This window comes from Zea mays, chromosome 7 (genome assembly GCF_902167145.1).
Source record: "Zea mays cultivar B73 chromosome 7, Zm-B73-REFERENCE-NAM-5.0, whole genome shotgun sequence".
NCBI lineage: Eukaryota > Viridiplantae > Streptophyta > Magnoliopsida > Poales > Poaceae > Zea > Zea mays.
Genome location: NC_050102.1, coordinates 126,653,201 through 126,672,678, shown reverse-complemented (window position 1 = coordinate 126,672,678; position 19,478 = coordinate 126,653,201). Strand labels below are relative to the sequence as shown.

At 46.3% G+C, this 19,478-nt stretch overlaps 2 protein-coding genes across 2 annotated transcripts; one reads left to right on the top strand and one right to left on the bottom strand.

Moving 5' to 3' along the window:
- Positions 1-292: 292 nt before the first annotated feature.
- LOC100191444 (uncharacterized) lies at positions 293-3,438 on the top strand. The gene is made up of 5 exons (NM_001136877.1): positions 293-582; positions 1,226-2,156; positions 2,318-2,413; positions 2,664-2,800; positions 2,902-3,438. Exons 1-5 carry the CDS (start codon positions 371-373, stop codon positions 3,080-3,082), a joined length of 1,557 nt encoding a protein of 518 aa, NP_001130349.1. The 5' UTR covers positions 293-370; the 3' UTR covers positions 3,083-3,438.
- Positions 3,439-16,391: 12,953 nt separating this feature from the next.
- LOC103632814 (exocyst complex component EXO70B1) lies at positions 16,392-19,379 on the bottom strand. The gene has a single exon (XM_008654548.3). It carries the CDS (start codon positions 18,775-18,777, stop codon positions 16,861-16,863), a length of 1,917 nt encoding a protein of 638 aa, XP_008652770.1. The 5' UTR covers positions 18,778-19,379; the 3' UTR covers positions 16,392-16,860.
- Positions 19,380-19,478: the final 99 nt, after the last annotated feature.

Below are 19,478 nucleotides of genomic sequence, written 5' to 3'. Positions count from 1 at the left end.
TTATTTAGAAAATTAGACTTTCTAAACTAGCCTTTAAAGGGTTTTTTTACGGCAACGGTACGAATTCTGTGCCAAGAAACAGTTCCCATGGCACTACGGTGGATAGCCATAGCCTACCCTGCATTTGTTTTCAGTGCTGGTTTGCCAACTGCCATTGACTCTCAAACTTTGTACAACACCAAAGAGAACTGGTCTGGGCCGACCAAAACACTTTCCTTCCCTCCCCGTTTCCTACCGACGGCCGAGGGGGCCACATCCTTCGGCTTCTGTCCCGGTTTTGCCCCCCGGCCCCTGCCGAGCTCAGCAGGGGAAGCGCGGCGCTCTACTCCACTCCGCTTCACGCCAGATCCAACCTCACCAGCTCGCCCCCATGGCCGTCCACCTCCTCCTTGCCGTTGCCGTCGCTCTCCTCCTCTGCCCCGGGGATGCGTCCGTGCACGACTACCGCGGGCTCAGCTTTGCCAACAAGGGCAACGCCTTCATTCTCCACGCCGGCAGCGAGGGCCTCTACGCGGCCTCCCACGCCAACACCACCGCCGAGGACGACGAGGACACCGCCGCGGTGGCCGACGCCTTCATCCGGTAATGTGCTAGCCAGTAGCCGTTCCGGTTCGCTATGCGGTGGCTAATTTAGTTTGATGCGTGCGTCTGCAGTACAAGGGGTTAGCTGCGACAAGTACAGCCGGGTGGATCTTGGATGGGTGCGGGTTTTGCGAGAATTTAAGTAATCTTGCGTCAAGGTGTGCTGCTACTGTTGCGTCGGTGGCGGCTGGGAGGCGAGCGACGGAGCTATATGTGTTCATCTGTATTGCCCTGACCCCGTGTAGCATTTACCTCGCGGGATACGAGAATTGTAGCTAAATAGGGTGACTTGGGGTCATCAATTTGCCAATGATGGAAGTGAGTTAGATAACATTTGGTGTCATTGGAGAGGAGCAACCTAAAGCACGTGTTTTGTACCTGTTCTAATGCAGATGCATCTCATAAACGCAACAGAAGAAGTCGTGCTGCAAGCTTTCTGTTTCTTGAGTTTTTTTTATATGCAAGTTGATTACTCTTCAGCGAGTTCATCTTTCATCCGCGAAATCATTTATTTAGTAGCGGTACAAGTACATTGACCACTGTCATGCAGAAATAGGCACATGCATTTTGCATCTATTCAATTCAGTCTAATCTGACACTTGGATACAGATATTTGACTTTCGCATTTCTACTATTTTTTTAGGTTTGACAAGGTTACTTTTAGACGACCAGAAGATACTAACGATTCTGTGAAGGAGACTAGTTCAGCTAAGGTTCACATACTTGTTTTTGAGGTAGAAGACCGTGAAATGATTGGTGGATCTGCCTATGGAGGTCAGAAGGCTATTTGTTGTAGTTCAGATCTTGCAAAATTAGGAGCTTGCAAAGAAGGTTCTGTCATCTATCGCCCATCCCAGGTAAATCCTGGTTGGCCAAAGTTGTTTGTTGCATCTTTTGAGGGAAGTGATCTGATCGCAACGCTGCCGTCAAGGACCATTCAAATTACCAAAACTGGGATGTACAATATGTACTTTATACATTGTGATCCTTCACTTGCTAGTTTGGAAATCGAGGGGAAAACCATATGGAAAAATCCTACTGGGTATCTTCCAGGTCGGATGGCGCCTCTTAAGAACTTTTTTGGACTGATGTCTTTTGCATTTGTTGTGCTTGGGATCTACTGGTTTTATCAGTACATGAAATCTTGGAAAGAGGTTCTTCCACTTCAGAACTGTATTACTCTTGTGATTACACTAGGCATGCTTGAGATGGCATTGTGGTATTTTGAGTATGCTGAGTTCAATGAGACTGGAGTTCGGCCAAAAGGTATCACATTTTGGGCTGTCACGTTTGGAACTGTGAAGAGGACGGCTGCTGAAGTTATTGTCCTCATTGTCTCAATGGGATATGGTGTTGTCGCACCTACCTTGGGTGGCTTGACATCGAAAGTGGTCATGCTTGGAGGAACGTTCTTTCTAGCAACAGAAATTCTTGAGTTGGTAGAAAATCTTGGTGCTGTTAATGATCTATCTGGAAAAGCTCGTCTGTTCTTGGTCTATCCAGTGGCCATTTTAGATGCCGCATTTGTTGTTTGGATATTTATTTCTTTAGCTAAGACCATCGGTAAACTTCAGGTAAGCAAAACCTCTTCTTTGTATCCTTTATTAGTTCCTCGGCAGTATCAGTATTGATACACTCTATATACTTTGTGCTTGCATTAATTTTTTTTTTCACCAGGCACTGACTTATGTGATATAAATACTAACGTTTCCTAATCTTTGGCTGTGAATGATAGGCAAGAAGGTTGATGGCCAAACTTGACATTTATAGGAAATTTGCAACTGCATTGATTGTATCTGTTCTGGTGTCCGTTGGGTGGATTGGCTATGAGGTATGCTTATTTATGTCAAAGCCAAATTCTAACTCCAGAATTATCAAAGGAGTACTGTTGCGCTTCACAAAATTAGTTGGGTTCCTCTTCAGTGTTTGCAGCTAGAGATCATTAGAGTAACTTGAAACTGCAACTTTCTACTCTCAAGAATCTGTCCATTTTGCCTTGTTTGAGTTCACTCGTTTGCATGTACATGGTTATGCATTTGTTTTCATAATTCATTGATGTCATTGCAATTTCTTTCCTCCAGATTTACTCCAAATCAACAGATGTATTTAACGAACGATGGCAGCATGCCTGGATCATTCCTGCCTTCTGGCATGTCTTGTCTTTCTTACTTCTTTGTGTCATTTGCTACCTGTGGGCACCTTCACAGAACTCAATGAGGTATGGTCCTAACTTTTTTGTAGCCTTCAGCTTGACAATGTTTCAGGTTAAAAATGGAGAAACAAAATCTTATAGCTCTTCTTTTGGCTTTCCCTTTTCAGATTTTCCTACGACGCAAGCGAATTCTTTGATCGAAAGGACAATCTGTCATTAATTAGGCCAGCAACGAGTGCTTCCAAGAACGGCTGGAGTTTATCTTCTGCGCCAGAGGCCAAAGCAACAAAGGACGTGAATACAGTTGCAGATTTTGAAGGCGATGATGAGGAAAACAAAAGGGAGTAGAATGTACTGTCGATTTGGTTAGGGGAGGGTATATTCTGAGATCATTTGAAGTGGGTGCTAGAGCAGTTTTGGTACTTAGGAGAGGACTGGCCATGCTAATTACTACCAGTGGAGCACGCCACTTGTGGCTGTTTCTTTCTTTGGTTCATTACCACCACAGTTCTTCGCATGGGTGGCTAGTTATGTACTTATGTTGTCATCGTCATAGTCTGAATGATGGTTATGATAGGGGGGAAAATAGTCTGGTGTATAATATTTATATTATTGGCACCATATTGCTTCTGGATCGTGGGAACTCTACATATGCTGCGAATGTTAGAGAATAAATTGTTTTGCTGGACCTTTGCTAGAATTCCACTTGATTGTCTAATGTTTCGATACGCTTTTGTCATCAGACATTATCTGTAGAATTGGTTAGATACATGACAACAACAAGACTATCTCATTAACCATTTGAATTCATAAATGTTAAAAGACATTTGTCTCGATGGTCCCCTTTTTTTTCCCTTAGTAAAAAGGTCGGCAGTATTTGCGTGTGCAAGCAGGCAAGGTCCACCGAACCGTGGTAAAAGTGGTGCGGTTTTATAAAAGCACACCTATATACAAGTAATTTCTGCCTTCTAGAAAGAACATCCGTTGGTGGATGACTTGATGCACACAGGTCAGTGTGATGTCCCAGGATTGATGTCGGCAGCTGAAGCTGAATGCAGAAGTGACGTCAAATTAGGCCTAACAGGAATATGCCCTTCTTTGGTGGGCCGGCCAACCATGATCGGTTGATGAGGAACCATGGTCAAACCAGTCAGTTGGCATGGTTTCCTTGGGTTTAGACGGGCAGAGAGCATTGCAGTTTATACGACCCTCTCATGCTCCCACATGGCCGGCCTACCTCCGGCATTAGGGGTGGATAACGAGCCAGCTCAGCTCGTCCGAGTTCGAGCTGGCTCATTAAGCTAACGAGCCAGCTCGGCTCGTTTACGAGCTCGAGCTGGCTCGTTTAGCTCGCGAGCCAGAGAAGAAAAAATAAAATATACATAATAATTATTTTTAGTTAATTTCAAACTAATTTAACAATAGAAAATAGTAATTATACTCATAGTTTCACAAACCACGTCAATATAACACCAAATTAGCACAATTCATCACTTATTAATTCACAATTCACATACATGTTCATCAGTTTAACTCATAATTATATTTACATAGACCAAATTAACACATAGACATAGTTCATTAATTATTAGTTTAATTCATAGGTCATAAACACCTCACATATATATAACATGTTTATCAATTATTCTGTAAATGAAATGCATATAGTTTCGTTTTGCTAGAATATGGTAGCTCGTTTAGCTCGCGAGCTGGCTCGTTAACGAACCGAGCTGGCTCGTTAGCGAACCGAGCTAGGATGTCAGCTCAGCTCGTGAAAAAAATTTAAACGAAGCGATCCGAGCTGAGCCGAGCTGACCATGAACCGAGCGAGCCAGCAAGCTACGAGCATTTCGTCCCGCCCTATCCGTCAGTTCGGCGCCCGACGGTCGTCTTCCCGTCTCTGCACTGCATGTGCGCGGCTGATTGGCCGGACGGCAGCCGCTGCCGGCAGCTGGCAGCGCCCGTGCCCCGAACCGAGCCAAGCCGCCCGACCACGACCAGGCGACCACTATCCAGTTGCCGGTGACCGGTGGGCATCAGCATCAGGCAAAAGCAGTGGCCGGCGAAACGCGACCATGGGCGGTGGGCGGGCGCCGAGCGGGCGGGTTCCGCCTCGGTTCACGGGACACAAAACGCGCGCTTCTCACGGGCGTGGCGCCTCGCATCTGTCTCCGCTGACTGCTGCCTTTTTTCCTTTGCACAGGGCATGCGTCGGCTGCAAACTATAGCTACTATTAGCTAGTTTTAAGAGAGGGGTACGGTGAAACAGAGTATAGTGAATCGAGGAAATGAAGGACCATCATCCATCAATATTAGCTTTAAGCTATTCACAGTAGAGGTTTCATGTATTAATTAGCCTACCACATCAGTTATTTAGATGACATGTCACATCATTTAAAAAGGAAGAGTTTTATGGAGTTTCATGGGGATGAAACCATGTTAACTCGTTAATGTCTTGGAAACTATGTGAAACATCCACTGAGAATGTTTTGTTTCATCTTCATATAATTGAGTAAATTCTATTGGTTATTTATATGCAGCATTTAAGAAGTATGTTGACATATGAAATAGTGAGATGAAACTCTCTATTGAGAGAGGGTGTTTCATTCATTCATAAAGCTGATGTGATATTTTTGGAAACAGAGACATAAAATCCTCACTGTGACTAGCCTTAGGGTACGAAGTCAGAACAAAATGAGGGTGGGGACATACTTGTAAGGATTGACACCAAAATAATAGAAAAGAGGCGTCGTTCGTTGTGCAGATGACTTTATGGTAAAAATTTAGACTTTACTATTTCCAATGGAGAAATGAGCGGGGCCTAGGCCATCACTCGGACCTATGTAGGTCCGACTCTTAGCTTAGTACCTTACAGTTCAATGCTTGTAAGCGTGATAACTAACTGCAGCAGATAACAATGTTAATTAAGCAGAGAACGAAACAGTGACTGGGACCGCATGTCATCACAGGTATCCAATCTGTTACTGAACCGACCAAGCACATGTCACCACTTACATTACATAATAGCCGCTGGCAGTTCACCGCCCTTTACTTCTCACATTCTCAGGTTGTCCGTAGATAGGGAATTGTATTTAGGGGGTGTTTGGTTAGAGGGACTAAAGATTAGTCTCTAGTTTTTAGTCTCATTTAGTCCCTTTTTTGCCAAACACTAGGACTAAAATATGGAATAAAATGATTTAGTCTTTAGTCCTTCACATAGGTGCTAAAAGAGACTAAAAGCCCACATGAGTGTATTCCAAGGGCATTTGAGTCTTGTGGACAATGTATTTAATGACTTGAGAATCTATTTAGTCCCTATAACCAAACAAGTAGTGACGAAAGTTTAGTCGTAGGACTAAAGTTTAGTCCTAAGACTAATTGAAACCAAACATGGCCTTATAACCTCTGAATGAACTGCCATCCGCACATATTTCAGGTTTTGACTACGCTGCAATAGAGTAGTTAGCCTTCAAGTCTTCATTGAAAGTACGATGTTGACTCTTAGTAACTTTCATTACTGTTTCAGTTCCCAGTGTGTCTGCACTTCTGCAGAGGACCAGAGGAATAGTTTGTAACACGCAAAAAAAACTCCTATATGAACTCAAGTATGAAGTGTATATTCAGGTTATGGCCAGCAGATCGTATATATAGCCGTGTAAAATATTGTTTTACACTATTTTACAATATACATATTTATATGAAGTTTGAAATAGAAGATAATGATGAGTAAGCTGATAGATAACCTAACATGATGTGTAACATGACTACATGAGTTGCTTAACTCGTCTCGAATCAGCAGCAGCAGCAGCATGTTCGTATTATTAGTAGATCGAAAAAGTGAACAATTTGTCCGGTTTAAAGCATAAAAAGGTTTTATATTGGCACTAATTAAAATAAGCCCATTGACATAATAGTACAATCCTACACACGTGCGTGTGTCATGTGGGATATCCCAGCCTCCGAGGCATGCCAGTAGTCCTCAAAATAAGAAAAGATAATGATACAAAAGAGTAACTGCCAGGTTTTTTTTCTCTCATTGTTGAAGAGAAATGGGCAAAAAACTTTCTGTTTTTTCAGTCAGGTAGAATGTTTACATGGGAAACATAACTGTAACTGAAAGGGAATTAGGCTTACACCTAGTTCTATATAATTTTGGTGGTTGAATTGCCCAACACAAATCTTTGAACTAACTAGTTTGCTCTAGTTAATAAGTTATACAGGTGTCAAAAGTTCACATCAAGCCAATTAAAAGGACCAAAGTTGGGTTCAAATAGAGAGCTAAAGGCAACCGAAGGCACCTCTGGTCTGGAGGCACCGGACTGTCCGGTGTACACCGGACAGTGTCCGGTGCACCAGAGGACTCCAACTCCGAACTGCTCACCTTCGGGAAATTCCAGGGGCGACTCCGCTATAATTCACCGGACTGTCCGGTGTACACCGGACATGTCCGGTGCTCCAAGGAAGGGCGGCCTTCGAACTCGCCAGCCTCGGGTTTTTTACTTCAGCTGCTCCGCTAAAAATCACCGGACTGTCCGGTGCATCCTCGGAGCAACGGCTACTTCGCGCCAACGGCTACCTGCGACGGCATTTAATGTGCGCGCAGCGCGCGCAGAAGTCAGAGACGCCCATGCCGGCGCACCGGACAGTGAACAGTGCATGTCCGGTGCGCCACCGGACATCAAGGCGGGCCCAGAAGTCAGAACTCCAACGATCAATTTCCAACGACACTGGTGACGTGGCTGGGGCACCGGACTGTCCGGTGTGCACCGGACTGTCCGGTGCGCCATCGAACAGACGGCCTCCACCAACGGTCAAGTTGGTGGTTGGGGCTATAAATACCCCAACCACCCCACCATTCATTGCATCCAAGTTTTCCAGCTTCCAACCACTATACAAGAGCTAGCATTCATTGCAAAGCACATCAAAAAGAGATCAAATCCTCTCCCAACTCCATACAAAGCATTAGTGATTAGAGAGAGTGATTTGTAGTGTTCATTTGAGCTCTTGCGCTTGGATCGCTTCTTTTCCTTCGCATTCTTTCTTGTGATCAAACACTCACTTGTAATTGAGGCAAGAAGCACCAATCGTGTGGTGGCCCTTGCGGGAAGTTTGATTCCCAAGTGATTTGAGAAGAGAAGCTCACTCGGTCCAAGGGACCGTTTGAGAGAGGGAAGGGTTGAAAGAGACCCGGCCTTTGTGGCCTCCTCAACGGGGAGTAGGTTTGAGAGAACCGAACCTCGGTAAAACAAATCCGCGTGTCTCACTTCATTATTCGCTTGCGATTTGTTTTCCGCCCTCTCTCGTGGACTCGATTATATTTCTAACGCTAACTCGGCTTGTAGTTGTGATTATTTTTGAGAATTTCAGTTTCGCCCTATTCACCCCCCCCCCTCTAGGCAACTATCAATTGGTATCAGAGCCCGGTGCTTCATTAGAGCCTAACCGCTCGAAGTGATGTCGGGAGATCACGCCAAGAAGGAGATGGAGACCGACGAAAAGCCCACTACAAGCCACGGGAGCACTTCATCGGAAGAGTCCCGCACCAAGAGGAAGGAGAAGAAGAAGGACTCCTCCAAACGGAAGGAGAAAAGATCTTCCTCTTCTCACCACAAAGAGAAGAAGGAAAAATCTTCTTCTCACAAGTCGCATCGGAAAGGCGACAAGCACAAGAGGATGAGGAAAGTGGTCTACTACGAGACCGACACTTCTACAACATCGACCTCCGACTCCGATGCGCCCTCCGTAACTTCTAAACGCCAAGAGCGTAAGAAGTTTAGTAAGATCCCCTTACACTATCCTCGTACATCTAGACATACTCCATTACTTTCCGTTCCATTAGGCAAACCGCCAACCTTTGACGGTGAAGATTATGCTAGGTGGAGTGATTTAATGAAATTTCATCTAACCTCACTCCACAAAAGTATATGGAATGTTGTTGAGTTTGGAGCACATGTACCATCAATAGGGGATGAGGATTATGATGAGGACGAGGTGGCCCAAATCGAGCACTTCAACTCCCAAGCCACAATAATACTCTTGGCCTCTCTAAATAGAGAGGAGTACAACAAGGTGCAAGGGTTGAAGAATGCAAAGGAAATTTGGGACCTCCTCAAGACCGCGCACGAGGGTGATGAACTAACAAAGATCACCAAGCGGGAAACGATCGAGGGGGAGCTCGGTCGCTTTCGACTTCGCCAAGGGGAAGAGCCACAAGACATGTACAACCGGCTCAAGACTTTGGTGAACCAAGTGCGCAACCTCGGGAGCAAGAAGTGGGACGATCACGAGGTGGTTAAGGTTATTCTAAGAGCTCTCATTTTCCTTAACCCCACTCAAGTTCAATTAATTCGTGGTAATCCTAGATACCCACTAATGACCCCCGAGGAAGTTATCGGGAATTTTGTGAGCTTTGAATGTATGATTAAAGGATCAAAGAAGATCAACGAGCTTGACGAACCCTCCACATCCGAGGCACAACCGGTGGCCTTCAAGGCAACAGAGGAAAAGAAGGAGGAGTCTACACCAAGTAGACAACCAATTGACGCCTCCAAGCTCGACAATGAGGAGATGGCTTTAATCATCAAAAGCTTTCGCCAAATCCTCAAGCAACGGAAGGGGAAAGACTACAAATCCCGTTCCAAGAAGGTTTGCTACAAGTGTGGTAAGCCCGGTCACTTTATCGCTAAATGTCCATTATCAAGTGACAGTGACAGGGACAACGACAAGAAGGGCAAGAGAAGAGAAAAGAAGAGGTACCACAAGAAGAGGGGCGGCGATGCCCACGTATGCCGCGAGTGGGACTCCGACGAGAGCTCCACCGAGTCCTCCTCCGACGAGGACGCCGCCAACATCGCCGTCACCAAAGGGCTTCTCTTCCCCAACGTCGGCCACAAGTGCCTCATGGCAAAGGACGGCAAAAGGAAAAAGGTTAAATCTAAATCCTCCACAAAATATGAGTCCTCTAGTGATGATAATGCTAGTGATGAGGATAACTTGCTTACCCTTTTTGCCAATCTTAACGTGGAACAAAAGGAAAAATTAAATGAATTGATTAGTGCTATTCATGAAAAAGATGACCTTTTGGATTCCCAAGAGGATTTTCTAATTAAAGAAAACAAGAAACATGTTAAGGTTAAAAATGCTTATGCTCTAGAAGTAGAAAAATGTCAAAAACTATCTAGTGAGCTAAGCACTTGCCATGACACTATTGCCAACCTTAGAAATGAAAATGCTAGTTTAATTGCTAAGGTTGAGTCTCATGTTTGTGATGCTTCAATTCCCAATCTTAGAAATGATAATGATGACTTGCTTGCTAAGATTAAGGAATTGAATGATTCTCTTGCTAGCCTTAGAGTAGAAAATGAAAATTTGATTGCTAAGGCTAAAGATTTTGATGTTTGCAATTCTATTATTTCCGACCTTAGAACTAAGAATGATATGTTACATGCTAAGGTTGTTGAATTAAAATCTTGCAAACCCTCTACATCTAATGTTGAGCATGTTTCTATTTGTACTAGATGTAGAGATGTTGATATCAATGCTATTCATGATCACATGTCTTTAATCAAACAACAAAATGATCATATAGCATTATTAGATGCAAAAATTGCCGAGCATAACTTGGAAAATAAAAAGTTTAAATTTGCTAGAAGTATGCTCTATAATGGGAGACGCCCGGGCATCAAGGATGGCATTGGCTTCCAAAGGGGAGACAATGTCAAACTTAATGCCCCTCCTAAAAATTTGTCTAACTTTATTAAGGGCAAGGCTCCCATGCCTCAGGATAACGAGGGTTACATTCTGTACCCTGCCGGTTATCCCGAGAGCAAAATTAGGAGAATTCACTCTAGGAAGTCTCACTCTGGCCCTAATCATGCTTTTATGTATAAGGGTGAGACATCTAGTTCTAGGCAACCAACCCGTGCCAAGTTGCCTAGAAAGAAAACTCCTATTGCATCAAATGATCATGCTATTTCATTCAAAACTTTTGATGCATCATATGTGCTTACTAACAAATCCGGCAAGGTAGTTGCCAAGTTTGTTGGGGGCAAACACAAGGGCTCCAAGACTTGTGTTTGGGTACCCAAAGTTCTTGTGTCTAATACTAAAGGACCCAAAACCGTTTGGGTACCTAAAGTCAAGAACTAAAATTGTTTTGTAGGTTTATGCATCCGGGGGCTCAAGTTGGATACTCGACAGCGGGTGCACAAACCACATGACAGGGGAGAAGAAGATGTTCTCCTCATATGAGAAAAACTGAGATCCCCAACGAGCTATCACATTCGGGGATGGAAATCAAGGTTTGGTCAAAGGTCTTGGTAAAATTGCTATATCTCCTGACCATTCCATTTCAAATGTTTTTCTTGTAGATTCTTTAGATTACAATTTGCTTTCCGTTTCACAATTATGTCAAATGGGCTACAACTGTCTATTTACTGATGTAGGTGTCACTGTCTTTAGAAGAAGTGATGATTCAATAGCATTTAAGGGTGTGTTGGAGGGTCAGCTATACTTCGTAGATTTTGATAGAGCTGAACTCGACACATGCTTAATTGCTAAGACTAACATGGGTTGGCTCTGGCACCGCCGACTAGCCCATGTTGGGATGAAGAATCTTCATAAGCTTCTAAAGGGGGAACACATTTTAGGATTAACCAATGTTCATTTTGAGAAAGACAGGATTTGTAGCGCATGCCAAGCCGGAAAGCAAGTTGGTACCCATCATCCACACAAAAACATCATGACGACCGACAGGCCACTGGAGCTCCTACACATGGACCTATTCGGCCCAATTGCTTACATAAGCATCGGCGGGAGTAAGTACTGTCTAGTTATTGTGGATGATTATTCTCGCTTCACTTGGGTATTCTTTTTGCAGGACAAATCTCATACCCAAGAGACCTTAAAGGGATTCTTGAGACGGGCTCAAAATGAGTTCGGCTTAAGGATCAAGAAAATTAGAAGCGACAATGGAACGGAGTTCAAGAACTCTCAAATTGAAGGCTTCCTTGAGGAGGAGGGCATCAAGCATGAGTTCTCTTCTCCCTACACCCCACAACAAAATGGTGTAGTGGAGAGGAAGAATCGAACTCTATTGGACATGGCAAGAACCATGCTTGATGAATACAAGACTTCGGATCGGTTTTGGGCCGAGGCGGTCAACACCGCTTGCTACGCCATCAACCGGTTGTATCTACACCGAATCCTCAAGAAGACATCCTATGAACTCCTAACCGGTAAAAAGCCAAATATTTCATATTTTAGAGTTTTTGGTAGCAAATGTTTTATACTTGTTAAAAGAGGTAGAAAATCTAAATTTGCTCCTAAAACTGTAGAAGGCTTTTTACTAGGATATGACTCAAACACAAGGGCATATAGAGTCTTTAACAAGTCCTCAGGACTTGTTGAAGTTTCTTGTGACGTTGTGTTTGACGAGACTAACGACTCTCAAGTAGAGCAAGTTGATCTTGATGAGATAGGTGAAGAACAGGCTCCATGCATAGCGCTAAGGAACATGTCCATTGGGGATGTGTGTCCTAAGGAATCCGAAGAGCCTCCACATGCACAAGATCAACCATCCTCCTCCACGCTAGCATCTCCACCAACTCAAAATGAGGATGAAGCTCAAGTTGATGAAGTAGAAGATCAAGCAAATGAGCCACCTCAAGATGACGGCAATGATCAAGGGGGAGATGCAAATGATCAAGACAAGGAGGATGAAGAGCAAAGGCCGCCACACCCAAGAGTCCACCAAGCAATCCAACGAGATCACCCCGTTGACACCATCCTCGGCGACATTCATAAGGGGGTAACTACTAGATCTCGTATTGCACATTTTTGTGAACATTACTCGTTTGTTTCCTCTATTGAGCCACACAGGGTAGAGGAAGCACTACAAGATTCGGATTGGGTGGTGGCAATGCAAGAGGAGCTCAACAACTTCACTAGAAATGAGGTATGGCATTTGGTTCCACGTCCTAATCAAAATGTTGTAGGAACAAAATGGGTCTTCCGCAACAAGCAAGATGAGCATGGTGTGGTGACAAGGAACAAAGCTCGACTTGTGGCCAAGGGATACTCCCAAGTCGAAGGTTTGGATTTCGGTGAAACCTATGCACCCGTAGCTAGGCTTGAGTCAATTCGCATATTATTAGCCTATGCTACTTACCATGGCTTTAAGCTTTATCAAATAGACGTGAAAAGTGCCTTCCTCAATGGACCAATCAAGGAAGAGGTCTATGTTGAGCAACCTCCCGGCTTTGAAGACAGTGAGTATCTTAACCATGTCTATAAGCTCTCTAAGGCGCTTTATGGGCTCAAGCAAGCCCCAAGAGCATGGTATGAATGCCTTAGAGACTTTCTCATTGCTAATGGCTTCAAAGTCGGAAAAGCCGATCCTACACTCTTTACTAAAACTCTTGAAAATGACTTGTTTGTATGCCAAATTTATGTTGATGATATTATATTTGGGTCTACTAACGAGTCTACATGTGAAGAGTTTAGTAGGATTATGACACAGAAATTCGAGATGTCTATGATGGGGGAGTTGAAGTATTTCTTAGGATTCCAAGTAAAGCAACTCCAAGAGGGCACCTTCATTAGCCAAACGAAGTACACTCAAAACATCCTAAGCAAGTTTGGAATGAAGGATGCCAAGCCCATCAAGACACCCATGGGAACCAATGGGCATCTCGACCTCGACACGGGAGGTAAGTCCGTGGATCAAAAGGTATACCGGTCGATGATTGGTTCATTGCTTTATTTATGTGCATCTCGACCGGACATTATGCTTTCCGTTTGCATGTGTGCAAGATTCCAAGCCGACCCTAAGGAATCACACCTTACGGCCGTAAAACGAATCTTGAGATATTTGGCTTATACACCTAAGTTTGGGCTTTGGTACCCTCGGGGATCCACATTTGATTTGATTGGTTATTCGGATGCCGATTGGGCAGGGTGTAAGATTAATAGAAAGAGCACATCGGGGACTTGCCAGTTCTTGGGAAGATCCTTGGTGTCTTGGGCTTCAAAGAAGCAAAATTCGGTCGCTCTTTCTACTGCCGAAGCCGAATATATTGCCGCAGGCCATTGTTGCGCGCAATTGCTTTGGATGAGGCAAACCTTGCGGGACTACGGTTACAAATTAACCAAAGTCCCTTTGCTATGTGATAATGAGAGTGCAATTAAAATGGCCGACAATCCCGTCGAGCATAGCCGCACCAAGCACATAGCCATTCGGTATCATTTTCTTAGGGATCACCAACAAAAGGAAGATATCGAGATTGCATACATTAATACTAAAGATCAATTAGCCGATATCTTTACCAAGCCTCTTGACGAACAAACTTTTACCAAACTTAGGCATGAGCTCAATATTCTTGATTCTAGGAATTTCTTTTGCTAACTTGCACACATAGCTCATAAATATACCTTTGATCATGTCTCTTTTGTATATGCTATGACTAATGTGTTTTCAAGAGTGTTTCAAACCAAGTCATAGGTATATTAAAAGGGAATTGGAGTCTTCGGCGAAGACAAAGGCTTCCACTCCACTCCACTACTCTTCCTTCGCCGTCACTCCGAGCATCTCTCCAACTTTGGTATACTCTTCATTCATTTATCTTATGACCAAAGGAGGAGAAAAATACTTCGAGGGCTCTAATGATTCCGTTTTTGGCGATTCATGCCAAAGGGGGAGAAAGTATGAGCCCAAAGCAAAAGGACCGCACCACCACCAATTTCAAAAAAAATTAGTGTTTTCCAAGAGTATTTTTCAATTGGTATCTTATTGAGTTAAAAAGGGGAAGAAAATAGTATTTCATTTTGAATCATCAAAACTCTCTTGAACACTAAGAGGATGATTTCATTTAGAGGGAGTTTTGTTTAGTCAAAGGAAAAGCATTTGAAACAGGGGGAGAAAATTTCAAAACTTGAAAATGCTTCTCAAAATCTTATTCATTTGCCCTTGACCATTTGCAAAAGAACTTTGAAAAGGATTTACAAAAGAGTTTGCAAAAACAAAACATGTGGTGCAAGCGTGGTCCAAAATGTTAAAAATGAAGAAACAATCCATGCATATCTTGTAAGTATTTATATTGGCTCAATTCCAAGCAACCTTTGCACTTACATCATACAAACTAGTTCAATTATGCAATTCTATATTTGCTTTGGTTTGTGTTGGCATCAATCACCAAAAAGGGGGAGATTGAAAGGGAATTAGGCTTACACCTAGTTCCTATATAATTTTGGTGGTTGAATTGCCCAACACAAATCTTTGAACTAACTAGTTTGCTCTAGTTAATAAGTTATACAGGTGTCAAAGGTTCACATCAAGCCAATTAAAAGGACCAAAGTTGGGTTCAAATAGAGAGCTAAAGGCAACCGAAGGCACCTCTGGTCTGGAGGCACCGGACAGTGTCCGGTGCACCACCGGACATGTCCGGTGCACCAGAGGACTCCAACTCCGAACTGCTCACCTTCGGGAAATTTCAGGGGCGACTCCGCTATAATTCACCGGACTGTCCGGTGTACACCGGACATGTCCGGTGCTCCAAGGAAGGGCGGCCTTCGAACTCGCCAGCCTCGGGTTTTTTACTTCAGCTGCTCCGCTAAAAATCACCGGACTGTCCGGTGTACACCGGACTGTCCGGTGTACACCGGACTGTCCGGTGCATCCTCGGAGCAACGGCTACTTCGCGCCAACGGCTACCTGCGACGGCATTTAATGCGCGCGCAGCGCGCGCAGAAGTCAGAGACGCCCATGCCGGCGCACCGGACAGTGAACAGTGCATGTCCGGTGCGCCACCGGACATCAAGGCGGGCCCAGAAGTCAGAACTCCAACGGTCAATTTCCAACGACACTGGTGACGTGGCTGGGGCACCGGACTGTCCGGTGTGCACCGGACTGTCCGGTGCGCCATCGAACAGACGGCCTCCACCAACGGTCAAGTTGGTGGTTGGGGCTATAAATACTCCAACCACCCCACCATTCATTGCATCCAAGTTTTCCAGCTTCCAACCACTATACAAGAGCTAGCATTCATTGCAAAGCACATCAAAAAGAGATCAAATCCTCTCCCAACTCCACACAAAGCATTAGTGATTAGAGAGAGTGATTTGTAGTGTTCATTTGAGCTCTTGCGCTTGGATCGCTTCTTTTCCTTCGCATTCTTTCTTGTGATCAAACACTCACTTGTAATTGAGGCAAGAGGCACCAATCGTGTGGTGGCCCTTGCGGGAAGTTTGATTCCCAAGTGATTTGAGAAGAGAAGTTCACTCGGTCCAAGGGACCGTTTGAGAGAGGGAAGGGTTGAAAGAGACCCGGCCTTTGTGGCCTCCTCAACGGGGAGTAGGTTTGAGAGAACCGAACCTCGGTAAAACAAATCCGCGTGTCTCACTTCATTATTCGCTTGCGATTTGTTTTCCGCCCTCTCTCGTGGACTCGATTATATTTCTAACGCTAACCCGGCTTGTAGTTGTGATTATTTTTGAGAATTTTAGTTTCGCCCTATTCACCCCCTCTAGGCAACTATCAGTAACTTTAACTATAGACATTGTAGTTGTACGGTGACTAAAGCTGCATTGCACCGATATTCACTGTTATGATTGCAAAGACATATAAAGAAGAAAAAAATTCTACAAACATATTTCAAGGCCAGAAAAAAAAATGGCATTCACAATTGCATCATATGTGCATAACCTTAACATTACAGTTTCTTTTTGCACCTCATCTATCAAACAGCATTTTTCAGATACATGTGAACCACCAAAACGATGATACAACACTATGTTAAACAGATGCAGAAGTTAGAACTTACAACTATGTTATATGGCTAAAAGAACATTCCTATTATAAACACGCTATTCGCAAGAATATAAACAAGTGTAACAAATGAAAAAAAAAAGATCGCTTGCAGTGGAAGAAGAAATGGGACTTCTGACAGCTTTTTATCAAGATCCTGATCCTGTTTCAGATTACCTCTAGTCGAAGAAATCATCACCAACTACAACCCTCAGCATCAGGAGGACAAAACACAAGACCCAACCGCGTCGGTTGGCCTGTCCCCAAAGAACTAAAGAATACGTATTATTCATTGCAAAAAAGATAAGTTTTTTCAAGATATATTTCATCCATGAGATCTCCTCCTATTATGCGGTGGTGGAGATCCCTCAAAGAAATCTGCCATTGTTATCTCAAGATCCTCAACTGAGTATTTGATGTACAACTCAGGGTGCCTGCTGTTCTCTATGTGATGACGGAACCTGCCAAGGAAGGATCGATATGCTGGTAGCAGTTTCTCCGAAATCGAGATCCTAAGCTCTTCCCTCAGCTGTGTGTCTGGCACATACCACGCAGACTGGACCCTGTGTGCCTCCTCAAACGCAGCATTGAAAGCCTTGAATCGCTCCCGTAGTGCAGATTTGGATATCCCAGACGAGAAACCACCACTAACATGGAGGCCCTCGTCTCTGAGACAATTCAGGATCTTCAACCACGCAGTTCTCTGGTATCTTGTAGCTTCCTGGCGGAACTTCCCTGTGAGTCGCTTCAAATACTCGTTCCCAATTAGCCCCCGAAGTTCAGCTGAATCCTTTACTTTGTGCACGATATAGTGCACATTGTTCATAAGGAACAAATGAGACAGTGCGGCATCCTTGTAGAGTGACGCCTTGCTCTCAAGGTTGTGCTCAAGAACAACAATAATCCAGATAAGATGGGCGGCAAGGGGCAACTGGCTGTCAGGATCGGGCGGGTCAAGATCAGGAAAGGACGGTGTAGCCTCATTGCCCTCAGCAGCAGTCCGGGAGCTAGCTGATGGCCGCGAGATGACCAGCTCAGAGAGGGTGGCCTTGTAGTCCGAAATGAGGCTGATGTAATTCATAACATAGCGAGTGAGCGGGTGGATGGTGCCGCCGGGCACTGGAGTCTTGGATGGGTCGCGGAGCACGGCGTTCTCGAACTCCGAGAGTATCCCACGCACGGCATCGGCCAACCGCGACCTGATCTCGGCGGCCTGCACGTATATCGACTCCGTGGCCTTGGAGGCGGCGAAGATGTCGGAGATGTCAGGCAGCATATCGGAGAGCGCGTCGTGGAGGTCAATGATCTTGAACAGCTTCTCCGTGGAGCGGCGGCCGATGCTGATGGCCTCGGCAAATCCGAAGAGCTGCAGCGCCGCGCCCTTGACGGCCTCAGCGAAGGGCGCGTCTTGGTTGGTGGCATACGCGGCGGTGGCGGTGGAAGTGCGCAGCGGGAGGTCGTGGAAGATGTGGAAGCAGAGGCGGCGCTCGCTGGCGAAGACGCCGCGGACGGCGGCGCGGGCCGCGCAGATCCAGCGGCGGATCTTGGCCTCGAGGGAGTCCCACTCGAGCCGCTGGACGTCGCCGATGCTGAGCTTCTCGACGCCGAGCCGGCGCATGGCGGAGTCGACGGCCGGCTTGCGGACGGAGGCGTACACCTGGACGCACTCGCGGCCGTACCCCGCGGCGGCCATGCGGTAGGCGATGGCGTGGAGGTCGGAGATTGCGTCCGCGGGGAAGAGGTCGATCTCGCGGATGCTCTGCAGGGAGCGGTAGCTGCTGCGCCTGCCGACGGAGGACGACACGGAGCTGCCGCCGCCGCCGCCGCTTCCGTCGTCGTCCCCCGCGGCCGCCTCCTCGGTGGCGTCGGAGTTCCTACGGTCGCTGGCCATCGAGAGCGAGCTGAGGCCGGCGAGCGCCTCGATCTCGAGGTCGAGCGCGCGCGCCGACAGCACGTGGCGGAACTCGTCCTCGAGCCGCGCCATGGCGACCTGCACGGCGTCGCAGACGCCGCCCGCCGCCGAGGCACGGCGCGGGCTGCCGACGGAGGCCGGCGACGGCGGCGCCAGGCGGCGGAGGTCGTCCACCGCCCGGAGGAACCGCTCCGCCTCGGCGCGGTTGGCGGCGCCGTCGAACAGCATCTGGTCGTCCCCGCCGGCTGAGCACGCCGCCGACGCAGTGGAATCCCACCGCATGATCACCCTCTTCGCGGCCGCCAGCTCCTCCGCCGCGGATGCCTCCATGCTGGCCGCCGCCTCGCCTCCCCTCCCTCCTTTTCCCCTCCCAGTTACGTGGCCGCGCAACCCTCACGGACTTTGCAGTCCCGCTATGAGTGGCAGTACGCTGCTCCCAGCGATTCGCGGCGGCGGCGCGAAGCGAAGCGAGGAGAGGAGACGAGGGGCGCTGTCTGCTCGGCTGGCCCCGCTTTATCTAATCCCCTCGTTCATCTCGGCGATTTGGCTTCGTTCGTTTGGGCTTCCTTGTGTTAATTAACCAACCGGCAGGCGGATTACTGGCTGACGGCGGGCCGCGGGCGGCACTGATTGGTAGGGGCACGCCACGTGCCCACGCCTGCGGGCCAGGTCAGCGTGGGGTCAAGGTACCAGTGGCTAGTTCCTGCCTTCCTGGGGAGGATACGTACAGAGCACAGACGAACAGTCACATACTCACATGTCCGGCCGGGTCGCAGTCGCATTTGCATCGTCGGCTCGAGGTCACGTAGTACACACGTTCGTTCGTGCGTCTCGGCACTCGGGTTTGGCAACGTCGGTATGATCAGGATCATCATCACGACCGCTAGTTCCATTTCAATTACGTGTGGTGGTAACGGGTTACCGTGTACTCCTGAAAGCAAAGCTGTTGGCTGCTAATCTGAGGTGAAGGGACGACAGTTATGAAACGAACACATCAGATGATGCGATTATGCGAAGCAGGTAGAGCTGAC